At 40.5% G+C, this 13,755-nt stretch overlaps 1 protein-coding gene across 1 annotated transcript in view; it reads right to left on the bottom strand.

The window, feature by feature from the left end:
* Positions 1 to 623: 623 nt before the first annotated feature.
* The window catches only part of LOC139753738 (tuberin-like), a 466,749-nt gene continuing 453,617 nt past the window's right edge, over positions 624 to 13,755 (bottom strand). The window contains exon 18 of the mRNA XM_071670535.1: positions 624 to 926. Within this exon, the coding sequence (XP_071526636.1) occupies positions 639 to 926 (288 nt within the window). The 3' untranslated portion in view covers positions 624 to 638. The remainder of the gene's footprint in view (positions 927 to 13,755) is intronic.

Raw genomic sequence — 13,755 nt, 5'->3', positions numbered from 1 at the left:
CTAGGATCTGAAAGAGTTAAGAAAATGAATTAATGAAATGACAGCTTGCAAGCATTTGATCCATCTCATGTAAATGGGATCAAAGCAGAAGCTATAAGACTGAAACAAGCCTGCTCTAAGGGAAATATATACAAAAGCTCTAGTAGCAAAGAAAATCAGGAAAACTCCAAATCTCTCAGCAAATCCAATCAGTCATTAGATGATAGCATTATGGAGGACCACTCAAAATGATTCAAGAGATAAAGATGAGATTTTTGAGAATGGGCATTAATTTGTTTTAAGCATGGTAATGCCTAAGAATATAGTATCAACTTGAAGGAGGAATTACAATATGCCTTTGTTTCTGCTTCAGTTGTACATATCAAAGACTGAAGTAAATAAACTATAGCTTATATAACTCAATAATTTCACTCTGAAATGGCAATACAGCAAAAACATCAAATAAAAGGCCTAGTGTCCCAACTTTTGAAAAGTTTGGTCTTGGCCAGTAATCATCTCTTCAACAAGTTAAATGACTTGGAAAAAAGGAAATATAATACATGTCTCCTTAAAATTACCTGGGACAGATTGAGTTCTACTGTAAGCATAAGAAAAATTAATCATAACTGCACAATGATTCTATAAACATCATCAAAACTCTATTCAGAACCATACATTTTTTGATCTCCCACACCATACTGTAGAATATATTCAAAGTATTCAGACAATGTAGCAACACTCAATAAACATTCCAGTGTAATAAAAGAAAACTTTAAACTGGTGCAACATACACATGGAAACCCAAAAAGCATAAAGTCCAAAAAAACCCATGAAAAAATCCATACAGCACAAAATGATGGTTGCAGTTCCTTCTTTACAATTTCCTCAAGACGCCTGTGGCAGAACGACTGAGATCGAGTCATTCTAGCTCTTGCAAGAAGTAATACCTGCAAATCATTTGTAGGGTGATTGAAGAAAAGTTAATAAATGCAAGGTACAATGTCTACTTTTAAACTGTAAATTCAATCGACATGGTTGGACAAAATTCAAATACAATACATTCTTTGCAACATCCATGAAAACTAGTGTATAAATTCAACATAAAAATGTGCATGAATGTGTGTGTGTGTGTGTGTGTGTGTGTGTGTGTGTGTGTGTGTGTGTGTGTGTGTGTCATTATGCTCGTAAAAGAATCAGCATATACATTCACACTGTGCAAAGCTGTAGGTTTTGAAGATTGAAAAACCTTTTCTCTCTGAGGCAGCATTCCACATGTATGTGATATTCCCTGGGAAACATTGAGTCTGGACCATTCATACCCTCATCAAATTGGCAAAGAAGCTTCTTTTTGCTCACTCTTTTCAGTTAATCATCAGAGACTGAAACATTCACTAAACTTACAGGACTCATTCTCAGTAAATCAGGTAGATGTCAACATTCCATTTGATGCCTCTCATCTATCGCTCACAATTGACAGTTTGCAGTGCCATCCCAAGAGGGTCGCAATAAGAAGAAACAAAAAGTTTTTCTGAAATATAGAGGAAGCCCTGAGAGAACTAGCACAGCAGGAAAAACTGCTTGTATGGAGGCACAGAGAAAGAAAGTTTTCCACTTTCAAAACCTTCATTGCATTTCTCTGCAGCCTTTCCCATAAACATTAGAGCATCAGCACAACAAAGGAGGAGGGTGTATGAAAAAGCTTTCAAATCAGACTAAAAACAAAATATTGAATAACATCACTGGCAAATGACAATTCTACTCAAATCCAAATATCTAGGAGGAGGAATCCCTTATGCCACATAGGTTATATCTACCATGCCTAAAATAAGGTTCCATCTTAAAAAGATGGATGAGGAGTGCTAAAGGACCCTTTTCCCAAAAAACACATGAAGAAATGGCCTCATTCACTCAAATCCACTCTTTAGATGTTAGCAATAATGATCTGGGTAGATATTCTCATCAAAAAGGAGTGTCAAGGTTCCAAGGTGAAAAAGAAAGTAATTTCTGGAGAATTCCAAAGAATATCTAAGTGATTCTAAGTATTCCAAGAGTGGATGATAACACTGGTCAACAAAGATTATGTCCCATGTAAAAAAAAATTTTCATATACATTTCTGCACTGAATCCAAATATGTTTTCAAAATTTCTCTATCACCTACAGCTTTTTTGTTCCAGCATACTTGCATATCACTGCACACAGTACATATGCACCATGCTCTATGGAGCATTTGAAACAAAAAGTTTAACAAATCAGCTAATTCATTGTATGTGAAATACAATAACTTATTTTTGAAAGCACAAGCCTAGATAAATGCATCACCAGGGGCCTGCAGAAACACAACTCAAAATGATGGGACATTCAAACAGTGCCCACTCTTGAGTAGCAGTTCTCTTTCAGTTGCAGGCTAGAACTCAATGTGTTAACAAATGTCTTTTCTACCTTGTTGACAGATTGTGCTTCTGTGTATCTAAGTGTTGTGCTGATCCCCTATCCACCATTCTAATGCTGAGAAACTGGGTAAACCGTCAGAATTCTTTCTGCTACATCTGCAGTGAACTGACATTCATATTGCAAAAACGTTCTTTTACATCCCTCATCAAAAAATACTGTGAGCATTAATCTGGGTGTAAAGTGGGTGACCAGGATAAAAGTTGGGCCTCCGATATTTGTTATTTTACATGAGTCAGGCTTCTCACAGCATGGGCGAAGGGTTCACATCATATGCCTTTTGCCATTCCCATGATTTTGAGAGAACCCAAAGATCAAGCTTCAGATTGCTTGCTACTTCTACCTGAAAAACATGAATGGTATAACATCAAAATCCAAGCACACTCTTAAAAATCCTAATTTACCATATGCTATGAGGCCAGTGCCTCACAGTCAGGAATTACCTGCACCACAGCCCACAAGAAACATGACACAGAGTGACAATAAGTCTGATGGTGAGAAAGTAGAGGACAATATGGATCCAACATTTGAAGCAAGCTGTTCTCCAACTTAACCACATTTGCTGAGTCAAGGAGATCTTAATGATTTCATCTATGATTTAAATCTGTCTCTAAGAAGCAAGCTGAACTTTGGGTTCCAGGTTAAAGGGCTGGAATTTTCTCAAAAAGGAAACTAAAAAGTTTGGTTTTATTGTGATGCCCAGGTCATTTTCAAAGAATATTTCTCCCTTGAACATGGTCTGGTGTTTTGCAATGATGTTCATTCTGTTATGGAGGCACTTGACCATGAATATAACACAGATGAATGGCACTTGTTTACTGACTCATCAAATAGGCTTGAAAGTGGTTCTACTCCACAATGGAAATAAGTTCTCCGTTCCTCTGGCTCACACAGCCATCATGAAGGAAATGTATGATAACATGCAGATTCTTTTGGGAAAAATTAAGTATGGGGACATCAAGTGGAAAGCATGTAGCAACCTAAAGGTTGTGGCACTTTTACTCAGAACACAACTTGGTTTATGAAGTTCCATTGTTTCCTCTGTAAGTGGGACAGCCAGGACGAAAAAATCATGTAAAGAAAGTGCGGCCAAAAAGAACATCACAGGCTCCATTGAAGAAGAATGTCATCAATCCTCCCTTGTTGATTCTGAGAAAATTTATCTGCCTCCTTTGCATATCAAGCTCAGGTTGATGAAGAACTTCTCAAAGGTACGGATAAAACAGGCCATGGATTCACATATTTGAGGAATAAATTCCCCAGAATCAGTGATGCAAAAATCAGGGAGGGTTTTTCGTAGGACCACAGATCAGGGAACTGCTTCAAGATGAAAAGTTCGATGAAGAGCTAAATGAAGTTGAAAAAACTGCATGGCTGTCATTTAAGAGTTTGCAAAGATTTTGCAGGGAATCATAGTTATGAAAACTGCTGTGATTTTTCAAAAAATCTACTGACTTCATAAAAAGCTATGGGGTGCAACATGAGTCAAAAAATCCACTTTTTGGGCTTGCACTCAGACTTTTTCCAGGAAATTCTTGGGACAGTCAGTAATGAGCATGGTGAAAGATTTCTTCAGGACATTTTGGACATGGAAAAGTGGTACCAAGGAGAGTGGAGCCCCTCTATGTTGGCAAATTACTGCTGAACACTAAGGAAGAATGTTCCCAAGGAAAAATATAGCCAAAAATTGTACACATCTACATTTCTGAGGTAAGTTTTTTAGTGTAATACCAGCCATGAATGAGTATGATACACTTATCAAAAAATGTAATTGCTCTGTCACTTAAGAACCATAATTGATAGAAACACTCCAAAAACAGATTCAAATTCAGCATAAACAGTACTATAAGGTCCACCTATTTTAGTTCATGGGACAAAAAAAAGTTAAAATTTTCTTGACCAGTGTACCGAGTCTATTTCTAAATTCAATAGTTTCATTCTTGGCTAACAAACTAGTGTGTGGGCATATGATAATCCATGAGGTGCTCGTCATGTAAAACAAGAGCCCAAGGCTTATTAAAAGGAAACATCTTATCATAAGATGTCCATGAATAATACAGCTTGTGGTCAATTCCTATGTAGATGCAGGGAATAAGGCAGTTAGCAAACAAATCAGGAACAAGTTCAGGTAGATGGGAACCCAATGCCACTGCTGCACATACACATCAGACAGTACACGAAGCTGTTTAACACTCACTTCCCAGAAGAACTGATAAGATGGGACTTTAACTATAAAAAGATAAAAAGGATGGATCTAGATTCTAATGGTGATAGTAAGTTATTAGGACACAATTGTTGAGTCTATACAAGAAAATTTCCAATACCAACATGTTAGTGAGCACACTAGGATGAGTGGGGCTGATACATAATCATTACTGGATCTTATCTTCACACATCCTGGCTTTGATGTTGGGAATATTACATATGATATATGTAATATCTTTCTTTTTTCTTTCAAACTATTCGCCATTTCCCGCATTAGCGAGGTAGCGTTAAGAACAGAGGACTGGGCCTTGAGGGAATACCCTCACCTGGCCCAATTCTCTGTTCCTTCTTTTGGAAAATTAAAAAAAAAAAACGAGAGGGGAGGATTTCCAGCCCCCCGCTCCCTCCTCTTTTAGTCGCCTTCTACGACACGCAGGGAATACGTGGGAATTATTCTTTCTCCCCTATCCCCAGGGATAATATATGTAATATATCATATGTATTTTGCTTTGTCACTGTCTCCCGCATTAGCGAGGTAGCGAAGGAAACAGACGAAAGAATGGCCCAACCCACCAACATACACATGAATATACATACACGTCCACACACGCGTATATACATACCTATACATATCAACGTATACAGATATATACACATAGACATATACATATACACACATGTACATAATACATACTGGCTGCCTTTATTCATTCCCATCGCCACCCCGCCACATATGAAATAAAAACCCCCTCCCCACTCATGTGTGCAAGGTAGCGCTAGGAAAAGACAACAAAGGCCCCATTCGTTCACACTCAGTCTCTAGCTGTCATGTAATAATACACCGAAACCACAGCTCCCTTTCCACACCCAGGCCCAACAAAACTTTCCATGGTTTATCCTGGATGCTTCACATGCCCTGGTTCAATCCATTGACAGCACGTCGACCCCGGTATACTACATCATTCGAATTCACTATTCCTTGCACGCCTTTCATCCTCCTGCATGTTCAGGCCCCGATCACTCAAAATCTTTTTCACTCCATCTTTCCACCTCCAATTTGGTCTCCCACTTCTCCTCATTCCCTCCACCTCTGACACATATATCCTCTTGGTCAATCTTTCCTCACTCATTCTCTCCAAGTGACCAAACCATTTCAAAACACCCTCTTCTGCTCTCTCAACCACACTCTTTTTATTACTATCTCTCTTACCCTATAATTACTTACTCGATCAAACCACTTCACACCCCATATTGTCCTCAAACATCTCATTTCCAGCACATCTCTATCTATAGACCACGCCTCACAACCATATAACATTGTTGGAACCACTATTCCTTCAAACATACCCATTTTTGACTTTCGAGACAATGTTCTCGACTTCCACGCATTCTTCAATGCTCCAGGAACTTTTACCCCCTCCCCTACCCTATGATTCACTTCCACTTCCATGGTTCCATCTGCTGCCAAATCCACTCCCAGATATCTAAAACACTTCACTTCCTCCAGTTTTTCTCCATTCAAACTTACCTCCCAAATGACTTGTCCCTCAACCCTACTGTACCTAATAACCTTGCTCTTATTCACATTTACTCTCAGCTTTCTTCTTTCACACACTTTACCAAACTCAGTCACCAGCTTCTGCAGTTTCTCACATGAATCAGCCACCAGCACTGCATCATGAGCGAAAAACAACTGACTCACTTCCCAAGCTCTCTCATCCACAACAGACTGCATACTTGCCCCTCTTTCCAAAACTCTTGTATTCACCTCCCTAACAACCCCATCCATAATCAAATTAAACAACCATGGAGACATCACGCACCCCTGCCGCAAACCTACATTTACTGACAGCCAATCACTTTCCTCTCTTCCTACACATACACTTGCCTTAGATCCTCGATAAAAACTTTTCACTGCTTCCAACAACTTGCCTCCCACACCATATACTCTTAATTCCTTCCACAGAGTATCTCTATCAACTCTATCATATGCCTTCTCCAGATCCATAAATGCTACATACAAATCCATTTGCTTTTCTAAGTATTTCTCACATACACTCTTCAAAGTAAACACCTGATCCACACATCCTCTACCACTTCTGAAACCACACTGCTCTTCCACAATCTGATGCTCTGTACATGCCTTAACCCTCTCAATCAATACCTTCCCATATAATTTCCCAGGAACACTCAAAAAACTTATACCTCTGTAATTTGAGCACTCACTCTTATCCTCTTTGCCTTTATACAATGGCACTATGCAACCATTCCGCCAATCCTCAGGCACCTCACCATGAGTCACACATACATCAAATAACCTTACCAACGAGTCAACAATACAGTCATCCCCTTTTTAAATAAATTTCACTGCAATACCATCCAAACCTGCTGCCTTGCCGGCTTTTATCTTCCGCAAAGCTTTCATTACCTCTTCTCTGTTTGCCAAATCATTCTCCCTAACCCTCTCACTTTCCACACCACCTCGACCAAAACACCCTATATCTGCCACTCTATCATCAAACACATTCAACAAACCTTCAAAATACTCAATCTATCTCCTTCTCACATTACCACTACTTGTTATCACCTCCCCATTAGCTCCCTTCACTGAAGTTCCCACTGATTCCCTTGTCTTACGCACATTATTTACTTCCTTCCAAAACACCTTTTTACTCTCCCTAAAATATAATGATACTCTCTCACCCCAACTCTCATTTGCCCTCTTTTTCACCTCTTGCACCTTTCTCTTGACCTCCTGCCTCTTTCTTTTAAGCATCTCCCACTCATTTGCATTATTTCCCTGCAAAAATCGTCCAAATGCCTCTCTCTTTTCTTTCACTAATAATCTTAATTCTTCATCCCACCACTCACTAACCTTTCTAATCTACCCACCTCCCATGCTTCTCATGCCACAAGCATCTTTTGCACAAGCCATTACTGCTTCACCAAATACATCCCATTCCTCCCCCACTCCCATTATGTCCTTTGTTCTCACCTTTTTCCATTCTGTACTCAGTCTCTCCTGGTACTTCCTCAAACAAGTCTCCTTTCCAAGCTCACTTACTCTCACTACTCTCTTCACCCTAACATTCTCTCTTTGTTTCCTGAAACCCTCTACAAATCTTCACTTTCGCCTCCACAAGATAATGATCAGACATCCCTCCAGTTGCACATCTCAGCACATTAACATCCAAAAGTCTCTCTTTCGTGCAACTATCAATTAACACATAATCCAATAATGCTCTCTGGCCGTCTCTCCTACTTACATACGTATACTTATGTATATCTCGCTTTTTCAACCAAGTATTCCCAATCACCAGACCTTTTTCAGCACATAAATCTACAAGCTCTTCACCATTTCCATTTACAACATTGAACACCCCATGTACACCAATTATTCCCTCAACTGCCACATTACTCACCTTTGCATTGAAATCACCCATCACTATAACACGGTCTCGTGCATCAAAACTACTAACACACATATATATATGTCTCTCTTGTGTCTCCCCTGATGATGTGATTATTACATGAAAGTGCACTTGGGAACTTACTGTGTTTCATTTTCCCAGTGGACTCATAGGAATATATATTTATCTTTCTTTTCTTTCAAACTATTCGCCATTTCCCGTGTTAGCGAGGTAGCGTTAAGAACAGAGGACTGGGCCTTTGAGGGAACATCCTCACCTGGCCCCCCTCTCTGTTCCTTCTTTAAAAAAAAAAAAAAAAAACACCACCACTAAGAGGGGAGGATTTCCAGCCACCCGCTCCCTCCCCTTTTAGTCATCTTCTACGACATGCAGGGAATACGTGGGAAGCATTCTTTCTCCCCTATCCCCAGGGATATATATATATATATATATATATATATATATATATATATATATATATATATATATATATATATATATATTTTTTTTTCATACTTTGTCGCTGTCTCCCGCGTTTGCGAGGTAGCGCAAGGAAACAGACGAAAGAAATGGCCCACCCCCCCCCATACACATGTATATACATACGTCCACACACGCAAATATACATACCTACACAGCTTTCCATGGTTTACCCCAGACGCTTCACATGCCTTGATTCAATCCACTGACAGCACGTCAACCCCGGTATACCACATCGCTCCAATTCACTCTATTCCTTGCCCTCATTTCACACTCCTGCATGTTCAGGCCCCGATCACACAAAATCTTTTTCACTCCATCTTTCCACCTCCAATTTGGTCTCCCTCTTCTCCTTGCTCCCTCCACCTCCGACACATATATCCTCTTGGCCAATCTTTCCTCACTCATCCTCTCCATGTGCCCAAACCACTTCAAAACACCCTCTTCTGCTCTCTCAACCACGCTCTTTTTATTTCCACACGTCTCTCTTACCCTTACGTTACTCACTCGATCATACCACCTCACACCACACATTGTCCTCAAACATCTCATTTCCAGCACATCCATCCTCCTGCGCACAACTCTATCCATAGCCCACGCCTCGCAACCATACAACATTGTTGGAACCACTATTCCTTCAAACATACCCATTTTTGCTTTACGAGATAATGTTCTCGACTTCCACACATTCTTCAAGGCCCCCAGAATTTTCGCCCCCTCCCCCACCCTATGATCCACTTCCGCTTCCATGGTTCCATCCACTGCCAGATCCACTCCCAGATATCTAAAACACTTCACTCCCTCCAGTTTTTCTCCATTCAAACTCACCACCCAATTGACTTGACCCTCAACCCTACTGTACCTAATAACCTTGCTCTTATTCACATTTACTCTTAACTTTCTTCTTCCACACACTTTACCAAACTCAGTCACCAGCTTCTTCAGTTTCTCACATGAATCAGCCACCAGCGCTGTATCATCAGCGAACAACAACTGACTCACTTCCCAAGCTCTCTCATCCCCAACAGACTTCATACTTGCCCCTCTTTCCAAAACTCTTGCATTTACCTCCCTAACAACCCCATCCATAAACAAATTAAACAACCATGGAGACATCACACACCCCTGCCGCAAACCTACATTCACTGAGAACCAATCACTTTCCTCTCTTCCTACACGTACACATGCCTTACATCCTCGATAAAAACTTTTCACTGCTTCTAACAACTTGCCTCCCACACCATATATTCTTAATACCTTCCACAGAGCATCTCTATCAACTCTATCATATGCCTTCTCCAGATCCATAAATGCTACATACAAATCCATTTGCTTTTCTAAGTATTTCTCACATACATTCTTCAAAGCAAACACCTGATCCACACATCCTCTACCACTTCTGAAACCACACTGCTCTTCCCCAATCTGATGCTCTGTACATGCCTTCACCCTCTCAATCAATACCCTCCCATATAATTTACCAGGAATACTCAACAAACTTATACCTCTGTAATTTGAGCACTCACTCTTATCCCCTTTGCCTTTGTACAATGGCACTATGCACGCATTGTGCCAATCCTCAGGCACCTCACCATGAGTCATACATACATTAAATAACCTTACCAACCAGTCAACAATACAGTCACCCCCTTTTTTAATAAATTCCACTGCAATACAATCCAAACCTGCTGCCTTGCCGGCTTTCATCTTCCGCAAAGCTTTCACTACCTCTTCTCTGTTTACCAAATCATTTTCCCTAACCCTCTCACTTTGCACACCACCTCGACCAAAACATCCTATATCTGCCACTCTATCATCAAACACATTCAACAAACCTTCAAAATACTCACTCCATCTCCTTCTCACATCACCACAACTTGTTATCACCTCCCCATTTGCGCCCTTCACTGAAGTTCCCATTTTGCCACATATATATATATATATATATATATATATATATGTGGCATACATTAAGAAAAAAAAAATCCGACGGGAGATTTGATTTTTTTTTTTTTTTTTTATACTTTGTCGCTGTCTCCCGCGTTTGCGAGGTAGCGCAAGGAAACAGACGAAAGAAATGGCCCAACCCCCCCCATACACATGTACATACACACGTCCACACACACAAATATACATACCTACACAGCTTTCCATGGTTTACCCCGGACGCTTCACATGCCTTGATTCAATCCACTGACAGCACGTCAACCCCTGTATACCACATCGCTCCAATTCACTCTATTCCTTGCCCTCCTTTCACCCTCCTGCATGTTCAGGCCCCGATCACACAAAATCTTTTTCACTCCATCTTTCCACCTCCAATTTGGTCTCCCTCTTCTCCTCGTTCCCTCCACCTCCGACACATATATCCTCTTGGTCAATCTTTCCTCACTCATTCTCTCCATGTGCCCAAACCATTTTAAAACACCCTCTTCTGCTCTCTCAACCACGCTCTTTTTATTTCCACACATCTCTCTTACCCTTACGTTACTTACTCGATCAAACCACCTCACACCACACATTATCCTCAAACATCTCATTTCCAGCACATCCATCCTCCTGCGCACAACTCTATCCATAGCCCACGCCTCGCAACCATACAACATTGTTGGAACTACTATTCCTTCAAACATACCCATTTTTGTTTTCCGGGATAATGTTCTCGACTTCCACACATTTTTCAAGGCTCCCAAAATTTTCGCCCCCTCCCCCACCCTATGATCCACTTCCGCTTCCATGGTTCCATCCGCTGACAGATCCACTCCCAGATATCTAAAACACTTCACTTCCTCCAGTTTTTCACCATACAAACTCACCTCCCAATTGACTTGACCCTCAACCCTACTGTACCTAATAACCTTGCTCTTATTCACATTTACTCTTAACTTTCTTCTTCCACACACTTTACCAAACTCAGTCACCAGCTTCTGCAGTTTCTCACATGAATCCGCCACCAGCGCTGTATCATCAGCGAACAACAACTGACTCACTTCCCAAGCTTTCTCATCCCCAACAGACTTCATACTTGCCCCTCTTTCCAAGACTCTTGCATTTACCTCCCTAACAACCCCATCCATAAACAAATTAAACAACCATGGAGACATCACACACCCCTGCCGCAAACCTACATTCACTGAGAACCAATCACTTTCCTCTCTTCCTACACGTACACATGCCTTACATCCTCGATAAAAACTTTTCACTGCTTCTAACAACTTGCCTCCCACACCATATATTCTTAATACCTTCCACAGAGCATCTCTATCAACTCTATCATATGCCTTCTCCAGATCCATAAATGCTACATACAAATCCATTTGATATATATATATATATACATATATATATATATATATATATATATATATATATATATATATATATATATATATATATATATATATATATGCTACATACAAATCCATTTGCTTTTCTAAGTATTTCTCACATACATTCTTCAAAGCAAACACCTGATCCACACATCCTCTACCACTTCTGAAACCACACTGCTCTTCCCCAATCTGATGCTCTGTACATGCCTTCACCCTCTCAATCAATACCCTCCCATATAATTTACCAGGAATACTCAACAAACTTATACCTCTGTAATTCGAGCACTCAATCTTATCCCCTTTGCCTTTGTACAATGGCACTATGCACACATTCCGCCAATCCTCAGGCACCTCACCATGAGTCATACATACATTAAATAACCTTACCAACCAGTCAACAATACAGTCACCCCCTTTTTTAATAAATTCCACTGCAATACCATCCAAACCTGCTGCCTTGCCGGCTTTCGTATTCCGCAAAGCTTTCACTACCTCTTCTCTGTTTACCAAATCATTTTCCCTAACCCTCTCACTTTGGACACCACCTCGACCAAAACACCCTATATCTGCCACTCTATCATCAAACACATTCAACAAACCTTCAAAATACTCACTCCATCTCCTTCTCACATCACCACTACTTGTTATCACCTCCCCATTTACGCCCTTCACTGAAGTTCCCATTTGCTCCCTTGTCTTACGCACTTTATTTACCTCCTTCCAGAACATCTTTTTATTCTCCCTAAAATTTAATGATACTCTCTCACCCCAACTCTCATTTGCCCTTTTTTTCACCTCTTGCACCTTTCTCTTGACCTCCTGTCTCTTTCTTTTATACATCTCCCACTCAATTGCATTTTTCCCTGCAAAAATCGTCCAAATGCCTCTCTCTTCTCTTTCACTAATACTCTTACTTCTTCATCCCACCACTCACTACCCTTTCTAATCAACCCACCTCCCACTCTTCTCATGCCACAAGCATCTTTTGCGCAATCCATCACTGATTCCCTAAATACATCCCATTCCTCCCCCACTCCCATTGCTTCCATTGTTCTCACCTTTTTCCATTCTGTACTCAGTCTCTCCTGGTACTTCCTCACACAGGTCTCCTTCTCAAGCTCACTTACTCTCACCACCCTCTTCACCCAACAATTCACTCTTCTTTTCTGAAAACCCATACAAATCTTCACCTTAGCCTCCACAAGATAATGATCAGACATCCCTCCAGTTGCACCTCTCAGCACATTAACATCCAAAAGTCTCTCTTTCGCACGCCTGTCAATTAACACGTAATCCAATAACGCTCTCTGGCCATCTCTCCTACTTACATAAGTATACTTATGTATATCTCACTTTTTAAACCAGGTATTAGCAATCATCAGTCCTTTTTCAGCACATAAATCTACAAGCTCTTCACCATTTCCATTTACAACACTGAACACCCCATGTATACCAATTATTCCCTCAACTGTATGGATTTCTATGTAGCATTTATGGATCTGGAGAAGGCATATGAAAGAGTTGATAGAGATGCTCTGTGGAAGGTATTAAGAATATATGGTGTGGGAGGCAAGTTGTTAGAAGCAGTGAAAAGTTTTTATCGAGGATGTAAGGCATGTGTACGTATAGGAAGAGAGGAAAGTGATTGGTTCTCAGTGAATGTAGGTTTGCGGCAGGGGTGTGTGATGTCTCCATGGTTGTTTAATTTGTTTATGGATGGGGTTGTTAGGGAGGTAAATGCAAGAGTTTTGGAAAGAGGGGCAAGTATGAAGTCTGTTGGGGATGAGAGAGCTTGGGAAGTGAGTCAGTTGTTGTTCGCTGATGATACAGCGCTGGTGGCTGATTCATGTGAGAAACTGCAAAAGCTGGTGACTGAGTTTGGTAAAGTGTGTGAAAGAAG

This window comes from Panulirus ornatus, chromosome 15, assembly GCF_036320965.1.
Source record: "Panulirus ornatus isolate Po-2019 chromosome 15, ASM3632096v1, whole genome shotgun sequence".
In the NCBI taxonomy this organism is placed as follows: Eukaryota; Metazoa; Arthropoda; class Malacostraca; order Decapoda; family Palinuridae; genus Panulirus; species Panulirus ornatus.
Note: the sequence above shows the minus strand (reverse complement) of the source record. Positions and strands in the feature narration are given on the sequence as shown.